This window comes from Hesperophylax consimilis, chromosome 5 (genome assembly GCF_061612785.1).
Source record: "Hesperophylax consimilis isolate HC1 chromosome 5, BYU_Hcon_1.0, whole genome shotgun sequence".
Lineage (NCBI taxonomy): Eukaryota > Metazoa > Arthropoda > Insecta > Trichoptera > Limnephilidae > Hesperophylax > Hesperophylax consimilis.
In genome coordinates this window covers 5,859,027-5,878,903 of record NC_142840.1, presented here as the reverse complement: position 1 = coordinate 5,878,903, position 19,877 = coordinate 5,859,027, and the positions used below count along the sequence as shown (strand labels likewise).

General features: G+C 32.4%; 1 protein-coding gene across 1 annotated transcript in view; it reads left to right on the top strand.

Annotated features, from left to right (window-relative positions):
• Window positions 1-9,131: 9,131 nt before the first annotated feature.
• The window catches only part of LOC149423453 (phosphoglycolate phosphatase-like), a 42,917-nt gene continuing 32,171 nt past the window's right edge, over window positions 9,132-19,877 (top strand). The window contains exons 1-5 of the mRNA XM_089631970.1: window positions 9,132-9,196; window positions 14,536-14,693; window positions 14,947-15,081; window positions 15,773-15,980; window positions 18,407-18,551. Of these exons, the coding sequence (XP_089488096.1) occupies window positions 14,580-14,693; window positions 14,947-15,081; window positions 15,773-15,980; window positions 18,407-18,551 (602 nt within the window). The 5' untranslated portion in view covers window positions 9,132-9,196; window positions 14,536-14,579. The remainder of the gene's footprint in view (window positions 9,197-14,535; window positions 14,694-14,946; window positions 15,082-15,772; window positions 15,981-18,406; window positions 18,552-19,877) is intronic.

The window sequence follows — 19,877 nt, the reverse complement described above, 5'->3', positions numbered from 1 at the left end:
ATTCTGAACGGAAACCATTCAAATAAAGAATACAATACACTAGATTATGAAAAATATATTTCCTAAGACTAATTTTTATTTACGTATTTATGATCGATAATAATGTCATTCCTCTTAAATGATTGGGTAAATTTTTATCTTCAACAGGGATTTTTTTATGTGAATACTGCAGAAGAGTCTCAACTTCTCCCTGCAAATTGGGGTATGTTATAAGGCTGAAGGATGTGGGGAGGGAAAGGAGACGCCGAATAGGAAAGTGGGGTAGTAACTTTTTATTTATATTTGTCACCAACAATGGCTAACGCCATTTCAAGCTACTTTTAAATTCTGGAATGATAGTCTCACACTAGAGGCGATACTGAGAGTATTGTCCAAAACCACTCTTGAACGTGCTGCAAATATACTATAATGTAGCTTAATTTTTTTACTGATCTTACTGGGAAGGAACAAAGAAACAGTCGTAATAAACTCGGAATATTTACACACAAGCTGACGTATAACGGCGTTACTTGGGGTTATTAACGGCCGTTTTAAACCGTGAAGGGGCACAAAATATACCTTTCCATTTGGTAAGGAAAGTAAAAAGTAAATGAATGTTATTTTTAATGTTTGGATTACCTAAATAGATATAAAAAAAGATGAGCGAAGGGAGTTGGAAATTAAATAGATATAAAAAAAGATGAGCGAAGGCAGTTGGAAATTACTTACCTCCCAGAAACGAGGAAAAGCGCAATTTTTTTTCCACGGAAGCCCCTTATGGTAGGTATGTTGTGTAGGTGAAGGGAGCGGAATGTGAAATATTATATTCACAAACACACGGAAGAAGCGCAGCAGGTGAACTTTTGATAAACTTGTCGAATTCCGCTGCATTCAAAGGCTCTTTAAAAATAACAACACTTTATTTCAATTTAAATATCTTATGGAGACAACTATTTAAGTCGAGGTTTAAGTAAACGTGCAAAAATTAGTTTTTTAGGGTGTAAGTTTTGGGTTATTTTAATAATTTATGCATATTCCTAACCCGCAACACAATGAGACCCCTCCCAAGTTCCTACTCTCACCACGGGATGTACTTACTGGCCCTTCAAAACTGCACTGTCTGTTTTGCTGCACCCTGTATTATATATTTTTTATAGGGCAAATTAAAAAAATATATGTGGTAGATTGGAGTCGAGTTCAGACATAGAAGAGATGAGGGGAGGTAATTTTAGGCAGGTCTTGATATAAGAGAAATTTGTTCAGAGAGGGACAACCAAAAACATAGGATCTAAAGTTCCCACTCCTAGGCCACAGAAAGTACAATCTGGGGAGTCAAGCACGTGAATGTTTAAAAATGATGGAAAAACGATTAACGAATTGAAAACAATAAACAACACGAAGTATGACATGTAGATCTTAAGGCCCACTAAAAAGTAAGTTGAATAGAAAAAAAATTATACCCATGACGAACGAAAGATGTTTTCACGCAAAAAATAACAGTAGTGTAGAGATCATTGGCATCTGTAGGGGGGGGGGGGGGCAGCTACTCCATGGTCAATTAAAAAGATTAATGGAAAAAAAGACATTCAAAACTGGCGCCAAAATCACAAATTTGTTAATTTCAATAAATGTGGCAAGCTACAGATACAGCCGTCCCAGTCGGGGCCGCACTTCCGCCTAGGTCCGAGAGACCAGGATGGAGGCCCCAGCCAGGAAACGATTTTTATTTTATAATTTAAGGCAGAATATTTAATCTTTGGGGTTGCTATGAAAATGGCACACATTGAAGACACAAGATACATACAATAATACATACATTTTCCTTAGGGTCCCAATGTCGGAGGGGGCTTTTCAAATTTTTGTGTGTGCGGAAAACATTCCTTGTGAAATGATGGAGGACATAGCTATCAGTGGTTTGAACTCGCGGCATCTAGGTGGGAATCCGACGCATTTGTCCACTAGGCTACTATGTTATAAGGGTTTCTGTTAATTCAAAAATATTCCGTTTAAGAAAATACTGAAGGATTTTCGTCTAAATATTGTAGGGATACGTGTTTATATATGTGTTTACGAATGCAATCATTCATATTCCCTTCACTCACAGCACATACCTACATCAATTGGGAATACCATGGAAAAAATGTCGCCTGCGGCGCTTCTTCTGTGTGTTTATAAATAAAATGATTCATATTCCGCTTCCTTCACCCACACCACATATTTACTACCTTCCCCAATTGGGGATATAATAGAAAAAAAAATCGCCTGCCGCACTTTTCGGTGTCTTTATGATAGTTGTAACTAATTTTTCACCCTTCGCTCTCTTCGTTTACTCCAGTTGAGGATGTCATAGTTCCACAGGCCCCGACGTTATTGAGAAACTGAAGCTAATGTGTGGAATTCGAAAACGAAGTATTTGTTTTCAAATTTATATAGTTTTTATTGACCTTTCAGAAAAATGCAAAATACTATTTTCATATGTAAAGTGTGTAAATATTAATACGCAATTAAAAATGATAATAGCGGTATTTAGAAACAATTTAATTTATTTTAGATACTTTTAAATATGCTCTCAGTAGCGACCTGCCCCGGCTTCGCACGGGTGCAACATACTAATGTGGCGTCATAAGTTTCCATATGCTCTTACTAGCGACCTGCCCCGGCTTCGCACGGGTGCAACATACTAATGTGGCGTCATAAGTTTCCATATGCTCTTACTAGCGACCTGCCCCGGCTTCGCACGGGTGCAACATACTAATGTGGCGTCATAAGTTTCCATATGCTCTTACTAGCGACCTGCCCCGGCTTCGCACTGGTGCACCATACTAATGTGGCGTCATAAGTTTCCATATGCTCTTACTAGCGACCTGCCGCGGCTTCGCACTGGTGCACCATACTAATGTGGCGTCATAAGTTTCCATATGCTATTACTAGCGACCTGCCCCGGCTTCGCACTGGTGCACCATACTAATGTGGCGTCATAAGTTTCCGAGCAATTTAGTCACATGTACTATCCGATCCGTTTTCTGGCGTTTTGACATTGACAGTTTATTGTTCCAAAAAGTGCGTTTAGTAATAATTTTACTAATGGATTTTGGTTATTTATTAACATTTTATTCTAAACATATATTTTTGCACAGCTCACCGATTTAGCGACTTTATTACATTATATTAACAGTAAATGTCAAAGTATTATATTGAATCAGACTATACTGCCAGTAACTACAAAATGTGTTTATATAGAATGTTCACATCTGAATTATCATTACTTATTTTTTTATCTTATGTTAGCTCACATCGACTTATGTGTTAACAATTTTAGAAAAAAATATTTTTAAAAATTAACATCATTTTGCAATCAATTTAAATCACAATAAAAACGTCAATGTTTGAGGTGGATATACTTTCTTAATTCCGTTTTAAACTTAATCATATTTTCAATCACAATAATTTCATTCGAGATTTTGTTGAAAAGTTAGACGGCCTGGTACATCAGAAATTTCTGGGTGCTTGATTTCTTCATTGTGGATAATAAATAGTCCGCGTTTCTCTTCCCGTGCCTGTGTATCTCATAATTATAATTCATTTTACCTTTCATTTCCAGGGACATCATCCCAACGTTTATATTATGTAAAAAAATAAATTTATTAAAATATATAGTTTTCTTCACTGTCATAAAATTAAGCTCCTTTAACACGTCTCTTATCCGCTTTATTTTGCATTATTTGATTTTTTTTTTCATTAACTCTTCATTAGACAGCACAAAAAGATTTTGATTAGAAGTTATCCATGAGGAAAAATACTCAACGCTTAAATCTAAACCTGCAACTTTGAATGTTTGACCATGTGACTTATTAATGGGCAAAAAGACGGTTTTACTGGAAAATGCAGTCGTTTAAAACGGTAAATCCGTTCGTATTAAAGGATCCGGTTTATTAAAAAAAACTTCTCCAGTTCCATAACCGGTCAGTATTGTACACTCTATTATATACGTGTTTAAAGATTTTATCTGCACACGCGTACTATTTTACAATTTGAGTAGATTAAGGTTCTGTAATAATATAATGTGGGGTGAGTCCAGAGGGCTGCGAGGAATTGAGAAATTCTGTAGGAAAATGAACAGCTTCTTCAAGATCGAGCAGTGTCTACAGAGTAGTATGCTTGCGTCGGTGCATCAATCTTTGAGAGAATCTAGTTATTTACCTTGCCTACTTAGTAGGCAACAATGTAGCTAACAATTGACGGCTGGCATAGTCCAGTGGTAACGCATTGGACTGCCATTCCGAAGGTCGCGGGTTCGAACCCGGCGTGCGCAAATAAATTTTATTTGATTAATTTGTGTTATTTCACAATTAATTAATTAAAATAATATATAGTATATTTGCGGCACGTTCCAGAGTGGAAGATACTACCAGTATCGCCCTGGTGTAAGACCACCATTCAGAATTGAAACGTTGCTCCAAATGGCTTTAGCCGTGTTTAGTGACTAGATCTGAATAGCCAGGTACTTCCCCACCTTCCTCTTTCCCTTCCCCACTTGCCTTCAGCCTCACAACATCCCCCGATTGGGGATGCCATAGTCTCACTGGCTCCAGACGGGAGCAGTTGGGACTCTTGTGAGGTATTCACTATAAAAAAAAAAAAAAAAAAAAATGCTCTCTCCTTGAACCGAGGTAAAGTATTACAAGTTGTGATAAACATCTAGTTGATGTATAGATATCATAAATATCTTCGACGGTCGCCAGACGAAAGTGGATAATCTGCCACTGTGCGAAACCATGAAATTGATATCCGGTGGGTAGTTCCCTATAACTCACTACTTTGAACATTTCAACGCTCAAATCAACGTTGAGTTGTGCAGTTTAGTGAAATCAATCCAACAAGTTACTCAATATATTTATTTATTTAATACATGTTACATTGTTTTGAAATTTACATAAAGTAGATATAATGAATCACCATACTAGGCGGCTGCCTGTTTCATGGTGACCAATTGAGTGTAATTACTTTGTATGAAATATGAAATCTAGTGTAAACATATGAAATTAGTAACTATAGATGAAGCTAAAATTTTGGAAAAATTGTAATAAAAAGTAGAAGATAGAAATTAGAAAGGAGAAAGAAGTAAATTAGCATTAGATTGTAAAAATGTACATAATTATATATATTATTTTTAATATGTGTGCATGCAAGCACACATGTGTATATAGCAGCAGACATACCTATATACATATAACAACACATGTATACATACACCCATATGACGCATCCTCACGCATATAAACAATATATACACCTCTATCTGAGTACTTGGAATAGGCTACTAACACTATAACAATCACACATCAAAATAAATAAAGATACCGATATAAATAAAGATACCAATTAATCTACAGTATATGCTGTTCAGCATACAATTAACACATGATTTGGAGAAATATCAATATGGTTGTTACATTTTCAGCTCCAAAGCTGTATGGAGGATTTTATTATATTTATATTTCTTCACTTCATTTGGCAATAAGACGGAAATCGTATTTTCTTGAATGGAAATCTTTTAGTAATGTTTAAAACGGAAACCTCCAAAATATATCTGATAAAACGCGTCGGAATCTTACACAGGTGTCGCGAGTTAAAACCACTGCCAGGTGTCAAGTCCTCCAAGCAATCTTTTCACCCCAAAGATGACTATGGTGAAAATCCGGTCCTGACGCATACATCTGATACTAAAAGTGTCACATTTGTTGTAAAAAGTAACAGATTTTTAGTTTTGTCACCAGTTATTACGTCTTTTCCTTCCTTTGTTTTTTTTCACCAATTTGTTAAGGAGGGCGCGGGGCTCCCCCCCTTACAACGCCCTTGATTATATACCTAATTCCTTTATATTATTCAAATAAAATTTGAATACATAAATAAATGAAATCGTCAGAACGGGAGATCGGAATATCATTATCTTAACTTATTACAAAAATGAAAACTACGTGATCAAACACTTATATTAAATATCAATAATTAAATGTGTTATACCACGCGCCATAATGGTGATTATTGCGTCCCTAACCACACGATTTATAATAATTATTTTCAACACAATAATATTATCGTGTGAAATTATAATAATATTTTGTGTTTGGATACTATAATTTATGGACATTGCACTTGAGGTGAACTTTATCAAAACTGCGCTATGTAAATGCATTATTATCATTATTTATAACTGTAAATTCGCGTAATGTCGATTATTCCGATTTGACAGCTCGTGAAAATTACTAGGATCTTGACAGAATTGACCGGACCCGGAACAAACAAACAGGACTTTATATATATTGTGACATTCTCCTAACAAAAATAAAAAAACGCGATGCCTTAAATTTAAAAATTAACAATACATTTTATATGAATTTACCCGTATGAAGCATAAACGACTGATTTAGTAACGAAGTTTAATTTGTGTCCGATAAGTAAAAAATAATACTAAAATCAAATTATTAAATATCTCCCGCGAAACCGTAAACATCATCTGTCAGCTGTATTAAAAACTTGGAGTAAATATTACGCGGCGCGTAAGGTCGTAAGGTATTCGTTTGGTTAAAACGGTCTTAAACCAGGGTCAAGGGCAGCTTTATCAACGTTGAACTAGCATCTAAGAATTTAATTAGTAAGATAATGAGTCTAAAATCAACGACCCATTAATATTCTCAGTTTTGAAAGACCAGTTGGCTCGGTATTTTGTATCCAAATTTATTTTTAAAAGTTTTTAAAAAAGCAGGTTTTGTCGCTAATTTAAAAAATCTAATAGCCAAGTAATATAAGTACATAAAAAATAATATTATTTAGAAAGTCCAGAAAATAATTATTGCACAAGTAAACCCCCGCTGCAAAAGGATGGTATTCATTGTGTAATTATTGATGTTACGATAACACGGGAAAAGTAATAAGTCATGGAAGATAAGTTGTTCATATTATTTATTAAACAGATAAAACAATTTATTTATCAGATCTGTAGTCTTTGGATCTCAAACCTTTGTTCGCGGACAAATATTATTTCTCATAGTCTATCCAACATAAGTATGATCACTGTTAGTGGCCACCATTTAAAAAAAATAATAATGTAAGTACACGCGTTGATATTTTTTTTATTTGTAAGTCGTGCAGTTCGATACACGACTAATTTAGTTATGAATAAATTATTTTCATTATTTATATAGTTTTTGTGCGCACACTTAATAAAATCAGAATAATCGGTATTTATATAACCTTATATACATACTTATATATTGACTGCCGTAATATAGTACCATATTATGAATACGAACCAAATTATTTTTTAGAAAATGAATTTTATAAAATATATTATGATAAAACTATACTAACAGACCGAACGATTAGTCATAAAAGACCGGATATAGTTTTACATGACAAAAAAAAACTTATATCATTGATGTCGCTATTCCAAATTCCTGTAAAAATAAAAAAATCTGTTTCTGAAAAAATAAGAAAATACACAAATTTAGGAAATGAGATTAAAAGAATTTGACATTCTCAGACTATAAAAATATTACCAATTGTTATTTCGGCTACTGGCATTATACCTATCTAGCTCTCTTATTCAAAATTTATGCGTATTAGATATGTCAAAGAAATTATATATAAAAATGCAAAAAATCAGTAATTTTAAATACATGTAGAATTACGAAAGATTTTTAAAATATTTATATTGAGGGATCAGTAGGATTTATAGGTCCAGTTAGTAGTTCTACCGAGCCGAACCCTCTGATATGAAAATATCTGGAGTCGGTGAATTATTTTCCCATTTCATCTCTGGTGGGTTGGCGTGTATTTCATGTATTGTTTTGTATTTATTATGCCCATATAATGCACTTGCAATGTGGATTGACTAGATGATAATTTGTGGAAAAGTGTGGAAGGTTTTAGTTTTTCCTGTGGGGAAGATTTAACCCGGAGACATAAAGTCGGAAATAAAATATTTGCATAGTGTATAGAGGAGGACCGGGTAATGGTATTTCGAATGAAAATATTTTCTTTACCGGCTTTCCTGCATTAGAAAACATTCACTAGAAAAATGGTAAATTCCTAATTTAAAAAATGTTTTAAATTTGCCCATATACAAGAGTTGGCATTAACTGGTACATAAAAGGTAGGTACCTATGTAATTTTGAAAATTGCTTAATTTAAGCAGTGTCTTTAGAAAGTAATAACCATAATTAAGTACCTATTTGCGTCGCGCTCTAAAACTACGCTATTCAAGGCTTAGGCAGGGCCTTAAAAGTCTAGTAATGACATTAAAAAGTAGCGTAAGTTTAACTGTTGTTGGAAACTCACGTCTCCGTTTTGTATAACCTTCCTCTAGTTTGTATTATTCGTCATTCGTTACTCAATGTCCGGAGAGGTAGGTAATGTGAAACTAAAGAGTGTGCTAAATTTCAGTGACATTTATTGATGGTTTATTACACATATCAAAAAAAAATTACGGCGCATTCAAATAAAAAAGCTGGTGATTTAATTATAACATATAAAAATCAAAATGGTGTTGGAAACTATACAATTCATTCGTGATGGTTTGTGGTAAAGTGGATACAAATTCATAAGTGTAAAATTCATAAAGTACTATTGAAGTTTTGTTATTATATCAATATTAGGCAAGTTGCTTCACAGAATTGAAATACTAACAGAACTTGAACAGAACTTTCACAAACCTTAAAAATTAACTGTGAAATTTGATGAATTGTTCAGATTCTCTAAAACAACTCGTCCCTGGTTAAGCTTCTAAATCAGTAACGCTATGCGATCTTTAATGCTTCATAATTTCCATATAAATCACTGCATTATATCTTTAGAGTAACTGTAGCAGGCAGTCATTTCTTCTGCGATGAGCTCTGAAGTTTTGAAAGGTTCCTTTATTTTTTTAAAATATTAAATAAAATGCGTAATTATGTGATTCATATTCTTCAGATGTTTAATTTTTTTCGAAGCTAGTTAGTAATTTATATTAACATTTGGTATCATTTGGTATCATTTTTTACTTTCAGGTTTTTTGGATTCTTCGAGTGGTTTAAACATTTCCTAAAATCAATTTCAAACATTCCACATAACGAACGAAAAAAAGAAAGTATGAGCTTCAAAGATTTGAGTTCGTTGTCTCCAAAGGAAGCAGAGGATTTCCTTGATTCATTCGACACCATCATTTCTGATTGCGATGGTAAATATTATTTTTCCTACATTACGATTTTAATTAATGATACAATGTTTATAATATCAAATAATTATAATAACAATGTTATTATAATTATTTGATAATAATATTATTTTAATAATAATTAAATCAATATTTGTCTACCGTATGTACGAGTATAAATAAAAGTATCCGTGGTTGTTTTGAAATTTATGGAAAACAAGAGGAAGGTCACGATCTTCATGATATTTTGAAAAACCATCCCATCCCCTTTTCCTACCCCTTTAATCTGAATAAGACCTGGGCAACGTCGAAAACTTCAGCTAGTGTACCTAAAATTACAATATTATATTGTAAGGAAAAGAATGAATATGAATTCGATAGTTCAAATGCTCAGGAAAATGTGTCACTTCTTTGATAAGATTTAAAACCGCACACCATGACATTCAGGATTTCCTGCATTTTGAGGTAAATAAATCACATAGGCCAAACAAAAACTACGTCATGTCGTTCAATTGTGATACTGGGAAGATATAAATATTATGACGTACGTATTCTACAAGTTTTACTAGCTTATGCGCGTAAATACGCACTAGACTAGGTGCCATTGTTTGTGAAAAATACATTTGTTATTGATACAATCGACCCCTTGTTATAACAAGGTTTCACCTGACGCTGACCCTATTCCGAGATAACGGGCGTCAGAGATTTAAATTAGTGTATTTCAATACATATTCCTGCCTATGACAGACTACAGTCAGTGGTCCCGTGACTCTCAAACATAATACATGCCAAAGAGACCATTATTTACGTGTTTGAGGGTAGTTATTCCTCAACAAAACTTTGGAATGAAATGCCATTGTTTATTCGATTGTCCTTGTCGACTGCAAAGTCAGCCGCACATCATAAATATTTTATGAAAAGGACTCCCACATAATGTTATTTAAATTGAATTTAAGTTGAATTTTTATTATTAGACTTACTTTGAATTTAAATTGATTTTATTTGCATTTTTATAATTCAATTTAAAGTATTTAGTATGTATATGTATTATATATTAGAGGCACTACTGAAAACCAGCTGCGTTCCGGGTCGGGATTGTACAGCCGAGCAGTGACCTTATTTATGTATTTTTTATTAAATCAACGCATGAAAATAAGAATGACTTAAAAAAACAACATCCGATTATCCGTGACAGTTTCACTTGATTATCTTTTTTTCTTTCTTACAGAATTATTCTTAAAATAAATAAAAAACTGCTTTTACGGTAAAATCGCGCATTTCTAGAATTTATTTGCAAACATATTGCATGCCTATTTCCTAAATTCGTGGTGATATTCTTTGGCTTGTATATTCCTCTTAGATGATTTCAAGTAAGTTTACAAAGTTCTATCACCAAATGAAACCTTGTTTACTTGTATATTCTTACAGTAATTAAGTTTTGCTGTAGGAACTTCGATCTCATAAAATATGTTAATATTTACTCAGGAAATTTAGGAATCAAATCAAACAATAAATAAAATAGATCCATAATCCAAAAGCTTTAAAACGTTCCTCGGTACAACTGCTAAACGGATAAAAATGTTAAAAACTTGATAGCATTCAATTTCCTATTAGTTGTTTCATAATATATAGGAACACATGTTCGTGCAGCTGCGCTTATTATATAATGGTGAAATGGGAAAATATTTGTATTTTTAAGAACACGTGTTCCAACATCCTCATACATATTCGTGTTTTACTGAATTTTTTTTATGAAATTGTCAAAGGACTGCAGTCCCGTTTGTAACGGGAATACTAATAATTTGACCAGATTTTTAATAATTTAACAATATTTAATGTCAGTAAGTTTTCTCCGTGACTTACTTTATTAAAATGTTAACATAAACAATAGGTAGGTACAGGTACCTACTTACTTTTATTGTTCTTCCTTTGATATATTTGTTATACTTATCCATAAATGTTCGTTTTACGATACCGAACAGTAAAAAAGTAATTATATTGTTGCCATATTTTTATCACATCGTTAAATCGATATATTTTTTAGTAATACTACAAAGGTAAAATGATTGTAATGCATATAAAAGTATCTTCCGATATCATGTTGTATTACGACCGAGCCGAGCCAGGCCATTTTGAATTATGTCACCATCATCAAGTGAACAACTCGAACATTTAAAATCGCATATGGATACATAAAATAGGTAATTTTTTCAGAAAATTTTACAAATGTAATTTAAAATTAAGTAGTATGAAATGATATAGGTAGATAAATAAAATAGGTATATATTTTCCAATCAACCAGAAGAAAACCACGCCCGCTTGAAGAGGTTGTACTTTCGACTACAGATCTGAATTTATTCAAACTGAACGGATTTTGGCTCGGGGATCGTAAACATATTTTTATCACAAATATTAAACAAAGTAATTTAAAATTAAATAAGAAAGAAAAAATAAATGCAGATACATAAAATAAACGAAATTGTGTACGCTAAGAGGCCGTACTTTCGACTAGGTCTGAATTTATACTGAACGAATTTTGGCTCGGGGATCGCACGCACACGGTAGAGCCGGCGAACTATTGTTTCAGGGATTTGCAACATACGGCCGAGCCGAGAAACCGCTATTTGGCTCGGCACTGTGGATTTTGGACCGAATATCAAGCGGAGAGTGTTCTCGCCGATCCAATTTTCTCACACACAAATATGAGCGGGGCATTTTCACTCGTTGGTTCTGTCGTGTATGTGCAGCTTCAGTGTGCCTTATGTGCAATGTGCATTGCCAAAAAAACTAGCACCGGCCGACGAAAAATGGCCGAAAAAACCGACGCAAATTCGGTGTCTTCACGCTTGTGCTTTCAAAAATATTCTTAGAAGCTGATACGTGATCCCTGCGTGAATTGCTGCGTGAATTGCTGCGTATCGTGACTCCCATTATGATTGATACAGAATATTTTGATAAAGCTATTTAAATTGACAGTATTACAGTATTTTGCACGTTAACAGTATTTTGTCGGCTGAAAGAAAAAAAATATTTTGGATTTTTCATATTTATATTTTGTAGCTACATACTGTGGGGATCAAATTCAAAAATATTTTTTTTATATATCGTCGGCGAGTGTAAACCTGCTAACGGCCAAATAGGTAACTTTACAGGAGAGACAAAAAAAAATTCTTAAAAATAATTAATTAATTTTAAGAAACAGTTCTAATACAGTATTGTGTATTTTTTTTATTCTTTATAATATAAATCAAAAGAAGAGTTAGTAAATTCAGTAATTATTTAATAATTAAAACATTTGTGATATAACAGGTTTTCCTAGTGCAGTAACATTATTAATAAAGGATTTGGCAGTTTTTCACTCTTAATATTAAACTACTTAATTTTTTATTTTAAAAAGTAATGTTTCTAAATACAACGTTTTGTTAATATAGATTAGGAACACCTTTTTTCGGTTTCAATATTATAATATTGATAGTTTCTTAAACTTTGGAAAATTAGCACATAATTTAATTCTAAAACTAAATGCTTTATTATAATAGCTTCTCTTAATAACAAATTTCTCTCTTATCAAAAAAATATTGAACTCTTAATATTTTACTCTCTAACATAAAGTAACAGTAACATGTTGAAAGTTTGTAACCTGAATATTTATAAAATAAAATCAAAATAAATCACATTAAGTAAGATTACACACAAATCAGTCTCAACTATTACTAATACGAGTAGTGACTAGTCATGAAGTAAATTATCATAATAATAACGATAGTTGTCAGGTAAAATGCTTTTTAAATATTGCAAGTCTTCAAACTTCCTTTTTGTAATTTTTATTTTTGTTTGAAAGTGATTACTGAGGGAATCAAAAGGCAATGGAATTACAGTCGGTGATTTTCTTTGCGGTAGTATTTTCCATACATCAGTGAATCTCAATTTAAAAAATACGTCACCGTTTGGAGTGTACTGAAGAGCTCTAATATCAGTAACTTTAGCGTCACCGTTACCACGTCCAGGACGAATGCTTTTTAAAAAATTTACTTCATCAAAGCTTTTGAAAAAAGTATGGTTTAAGTAAGTTACTGTAACGTATCGTTGTTGTTGATATCTTCTTAGGATAGAATACTGGGCCCTTTATCTCCAGTATTCTATGAGGAAAGAATCTGGTACGAATATTTAATACACGTAGATTCTTAACACACGGACGCTGTTTTATTCGGAATATAATTATATGACAATACAAGTAAGAAGTTGCTCAAAGGCCGTCTAGCGAAAGAATAGAGCTCTCTTCGCGAACCCGACAATGTAACAGATGACGGTTGGTCGCGTTCAGTTAAGTTCGGTAAAACCCGAACTTACCCGAACCTTTTAATAACCAAATACTACAGTTACATCATAAGGTCTAGGGTTTTTCCTTGCCAACCTGCAAATAGATATATACTCCGCAGGAACATTGATGTTTTTGTCTTTAAGAGCCCGCTCAACAGAGGAATGTATGCTGTCCGCTTCCATCTGTGTGTGCCAAACTTCTAGAAACTTTTGTTCGATTATGTTGTGGTTTATAGCCGACAATAGCAATGCATTAGACGTTACAAAATTTCTGTTTTGATACGTGCAACCATCGCTATAAAAAATGATTTTATTTGGTTTTGCTTGATCATTTTGTCGTACAACCTTGTTCTCAATTAAACTGACCAATATACTTGCAAACTCTTTCGAGTTTAAACCTCTTTCGGTTTCATTCCATAATTAGCAATAGCCATCTTTGTTCTTCAAATAATAAAAGGAAATCTTGTGTATTTGGAGCTTTGTTCTATACTATAAACTACAATTTTTTTATTTAGGAGCCATCAGAACCGCCTGCAAGTCAACCGTAAACACGACACTTTCTTCAGCTTTATCTTCTTCTTTTTCTGCTCGAGCTTCTTCTTTAAAAAAAATACGTACCTTTGCAATATCTCAATCCTCGAACCTCCGTTTGCACAAGTAACACCGAATTATTTCATTATTTGTAAGAGCACGCGTGCTGTCATCGAAAACTCTATACAGAATGGCGGTTAAGATGGAGTTAGCAGCAGACTTTTGACGCCATGGATTTGGCAGATTTACTTATCACGCGTTTTTGTTAATTTAAAGCCAAAACTGACACTAGCTGATTTTCCTAGCTTGTGTATTTTTTCTTTTGAATGGTATAATAAACATAATAACAGTCAAAATGGATTTAGCAGGTTTACACTCTAAGCCGACGATATGTGTTTTAAGCAGTTTATTTTCTGTACTATTTATGAGTATAATTTCTTAAATATTGTTATATATGGAAGTAAAAGTCTTAATAGGCGTAAATAAATAATCGAATACTATTTATATTTCAGGTGTTCTATGGAATAATGGACCGATTGCAGGAGTGGCAGAAACTATGGCTAAATTGGAAGCAATCGGGAAAAACGTATATTTCCTTTCAAACAACAGTACCAAAAAATATCAAACCTATGTAAAACAGTTTCAGGAAATAAGCATCTCTCTAAAACCAGTAAGTACCAATCAAAAATATTCAAAACATTTCCATTTTCATTTCAGAAAACTCAAAACTTCTTATGTGGGGTTAATATTTAATTATAAAAAAGTTTATATCAAAGAAAAGACAAAGTCGAAATCGACACTATTCGTGTTTGCTTTACAATTTTGTTACAAAATATTATCATTGTATTAAGCAAGCACTTTATTTTACCATGTTTAAAGACCTTGTTTTCGGTTCAAAATCTACCTATTTTGAAATATTTCAGGAAAATTTGGTCTACCCTGGAATCACAATTGTTGAATATTTAAAAGAGATAGGCTTCAAGAAAAAGGCCTTTTGCATCGCAACTTCCATGTTTCTTGAATTGTTAGAAGCTGGTGGAATAGATTGCTGTACTGCGGTAAGATAAATAAATGAATAAAACACGTTCCAGCAAACAGCAAAACACATAATATTAAAAGTTGATACAATTTGAATGAATTATTAAGTAATTGGCTATGAGACTCACCAATCTGATTTTCTTTTAAATTATTTATTTTACAAAGTTCTCATTTTGTAGCGTTAACTAATTCAAAACCAAATATATGTGAAATGGTTTTGAATCAGTTCAAATCATGCAAATAAAACAACAAATTAAAAAACACTAACAAATTATGCTGGCAATTACTAACCACAGATATATTTATTTATTCATCTATTTAACGCCCAGAGGGCTTTTACATGTAGGTGGTACAATTTTAATGACAGTTTTGAAACATAAGAAAGAAATATTAGAAATAAAATAACGTAATTTAAAAAATACAGCGATTTGAATGGCTTACAAAAATATAACTTCCATTTAGGAATAGTGTTGAAATAAGTCTTTTACGTAATCCACGAAATTCGCAAAGTTAATATTAAATATATCGACATCACCTAAGTATTGGTTTCCCATAGTGTGAAACCAGATGTAGGTGTTGTTACAGAATGCAATTACTTTGTGTGGTTACACTACCTAGACATGTATTTTTTAAGCCCTGTTGAAGGCATATTTGTGTTTTTGTATTGATAATTTTAATGGACAAGGTTATTAATTTTTTATCGTTATTTAGGGGGGCAGCTGTGAAGAGGATTTGAAATGGTTCCTGGAAAACTCCACAGACGACCCTGAAGTTGGGGCAGTAATTATAGATTTCGACATAAATGTCAACTACTTGAAAATTAGCAAAGCGCTGTCGATATTAGAACGTCCGGATGTTTTATTTATCGTCGGAGCAACTGACACAAAAATACCAGTGCCAAATCGACCTAATTTTGTAGGTAAGTGTACACACTTTAAAATAATACATTTTATCCAAACTTCTCGGGACATAAGTAATGATTGGCAAATTGGACCATGTTATGCAGAAATCATTCAAAACACATTCGGCCTTTGAATTTCGCAGACTGAAAAAAAAATCTCTGTGTTAGATGGTAGAAGTAACATTTTCTAATAATACAATAAGGAAGCATTGTTTACCGTTTGTCAACTTCAACATTTGTATTATTTTGTCCATAAGGTAACAGTTTGGCATTTTATAGGTTGGATGCATAGACTAAATGGTTGGATGTCATCAGCAAAATTAAAAATGAAAATTTATTAAGAATTTACAAAATTTTAATCTTTATATATGTTTCTTTATGTCTCCTTAATATGTTATTTTCTTATAATATATTAAAAAACATATATTAATAGCAAATACACAATAAAAAGCAACAAATTGTAAAATAACATTAAAAATGGAATTCGTGTGATTTCATAGAATTTTTTATTATTATTATTATAATATAATTTAACCATCGTGAATGGATTCAGCGAAATTGTTTTTTTTTCTTCTAGTTCAATGCCGAATACATCCATTAATTTTTCTGCTGCGTGTTTATGAAATGTAAATACTTAATGTTTATTTAAAAAATGCTGAAAGTCCAGAACCCACGTGCATGCTTCTAGCAGTATTTAAAAAAATGTATAAATTGGTTGTGGGTTAGGACAAAATTCTCCAAAACAGATTGTGTTGATTTTCGGCAAGTGAAAATATCACTATTGATCAATAGAAGTAGGTTTCACCAAAAAGACTAATTTTGCAAATTGTGGGTTGGATGGTTTCTGCGTAACATGATCCAATTCAGATATCTACACTGAAATCATCAATAATTATTATTTCATACATTTTCAATGATTTTCCGTGGAATTTAAATGCAACGTGATTGACTCATAAACTATCATTTACCGCATTCCCCTGTCTGTAAGTTTTTCATCCTTAAATATACATCTCGTAGTGTTTGAACAAAGTATTGGCGCATTGCCAGTGGGTGTCTACTAAGCCTCGATGCAAAGGGCTATCCCATCAAAACCATGATTTCAACAATCCTATTTAAAAAAAATCCTCACTTATTTAAATGACTAATGGATATTCAGTCTGCCCTCCCACCTTATTATAATTCACGTGCTTGACTCCCCAGATTTTACATTCTGTTGTTGTGTTCTAGAATGGGAAATTGAGACCACATGTATTTTTTATTGTCCCTCTCTAACAGTGGCGGATCGTGACTTTTAAGTGTAACTAGAGTGCCAAGTTTGAAAAATTCGACATTAGCGATGTTGTTAAATACAAAACGATTTATTTTTTAATTAAATTTTTTGTATGAAGATTTTTAGGAAATAACAGTTTGACCGTGCGCCGCACGGATTTCCTGAAAGCCTTTATAAAAAACACAAATTTTGGAAAAAAAGAAGAACGTTTACAGCTACAACATCAATAATGCAATTTTTTGTTATATTAGCACTCTAGTACACTTAAAAGTCACGAGCCGCCACTGCCTCTCAAATAAATCCGGCCTCTAAAATAGCCTCCCAACATTGTTCAACACCTAATTTTTTCAAAATCTGAACTTGACTCCAATCTTTAGTGTAATTATGAAATTAGCTCTTTAAAATTAAATCATATATAAATTCATCTTCCCTCTCCAGAAAGCCATAAACATTGAAAAAAACGCGTGGTTTCATTTTATGATACTAAATCCAGTGATTTCTCTTGTTTCGTTATAATATAAGTATTTTTTTCGGATTATGAAATATTTTTTTCCGACTTTATGCCCTGGTTAAATCTTCCCCACAGGAAAAACTAAGCCCTTCCACACACTTTTCCACAAATTATCATCTAGTCAATCCACATTATACAAGTGCATTATATAAGCATGATAAATACAAAACAATACAATAACAACACGTCAACTCACCAGAGATCAAATGGGAAAATAATTCACCGACTCCAGATATTTTCATATCAGATGGTTCGATGATTATTTTCTTATCGTTATTATTGAAGATAGAACTATTATTATTACCCTTCTAGTAGTGTTTATTGTTCTTGAAAATCCCTTATATCATTTACCCCGTTTTACTCCTTGCATTGCCTTTCTTTTCTTTGTTTACGAATCCATGGAATAGATTTTCACGTTCAACTTCCCGGTTACTGGTTACGAAATATGAAATCTACGAACCCCACACATTTATTGCCGTTTTAACCACATTGAATAATTTCGTAATATTTAATCTTCATCATATCATGTGATGACCGACAAATCAACCATCAGAAAAATTTTGTAGTTCGTCTCTATTAATCGCCGATTTTAGCTTTCGATCAGATTAATTATTAAAGTGAGTTTGAAGAACTCTGAGTAAGTAATAATTGTTTTATTTGCAGGTCCAGGACCATTTGTGAAAATTATTTCCGAAATCTCAGGTCGGAAGCCAATGATAATGGGAAAACCAAGTCTGTACTTAAAAATGCTTATCAATAGACTTTTTAAAATATCAGACCCTAAAAGAACTTTAATAATTGGAGACACGTGAGTTAAAATGCTTTATTTTTATTTTAACTGATTTTCCAGTCAATAAGAACGGTTGTTTTACAGAATTTTGACAGTTGATACAATTTCAAAACTTTTTTTTCTGTAAAGTGTCTATTCAAGTTTTGATACTATATCATTACTGGCCAGTTGTTGAAATAGTATCAGAATTTCAAAAGCTTGCGCAGAACTTGAAAATCAATTTTTAATTTTGATGAATTGTTGAACTCTTGCGAAACAACCGGTTCTAAGTTTTAAGCTGTACTTTCAACCTTGTAACACACATTTTATGTTTATATTATACGATCAATGTATTCTATAGTTTGTCGAATTGTAAAATATACTATTTTTAGTTAGTTTCTTACATTATAAACTATGATTTATTATTATTTATCATGTAAGGATAAAATCCTTGATTTCTTGAGATATTTTATGTCAAGCATATTAATAGTGTTTATTTTATTATTTAGGAACTTTCTTCATTTAAAAAAAATGTTATTCATGTCTCTTTATACTTATCCTCCCTTTTTTTATAAATTTGTTTATTTTTCTTTTTATAGTTTACATTTTTATGCCATTGTACCACTAGCTCTAGACCGTCGGGATTTAATTATATTTAATTATTGAAGACAATATAAAGCATTAAAATTTAAGGTTTTACCCATTAAGTTATTCCAAAAACAAAAATTAATTAACAGTGCGGAATATATACGCTTCTGTGGAGATTCCTCAATATTTTTATTTAAGTTTTTCAATTTATTTATTTTTTCTTTGAGCAGCCATGCGACTTTTTCTATCCTGTGATAGCTACTCGTATTAAAAAGATTGCCACAAAAGTTTCATTAATGGCCAACAATTTTATAAATGTCGAACGCCCATATATTTATTATGTTGTGTATGCGGCCGTAAAGCCACTTTATTAGCCCTTGTTTTACGGGACATTTATCCAACAAACGAGCTCACTGTACAGTTTTTTTAGCTTTGGAAATTTATTGTTCAATAATCTAAAATCGTTTAAAAAGCGTGTTTGAAGGTACGTTTTCTCTCCAGGCTGTGAGTTTATTGTCTGTAGGTGATACCGTAATTGTCTTTAAATTTGCATATTTTATATTTTACCGGGAAATCTGAACATTTATTTTACCAAAATGGTTTTGTTCGAAATTTGATGTAGCCTAACCAAACAACTTTAATTTATTAGTGTTGGTACATCGTCGAGTTTACCACAGTGATGAAAGCTTGTCAACGCTTCTATTTTGGACATTCACACTATCTATTTTGTATTTCCTAGAATTTTGATAAAATACAAAAGTTACCAATATTCGAACT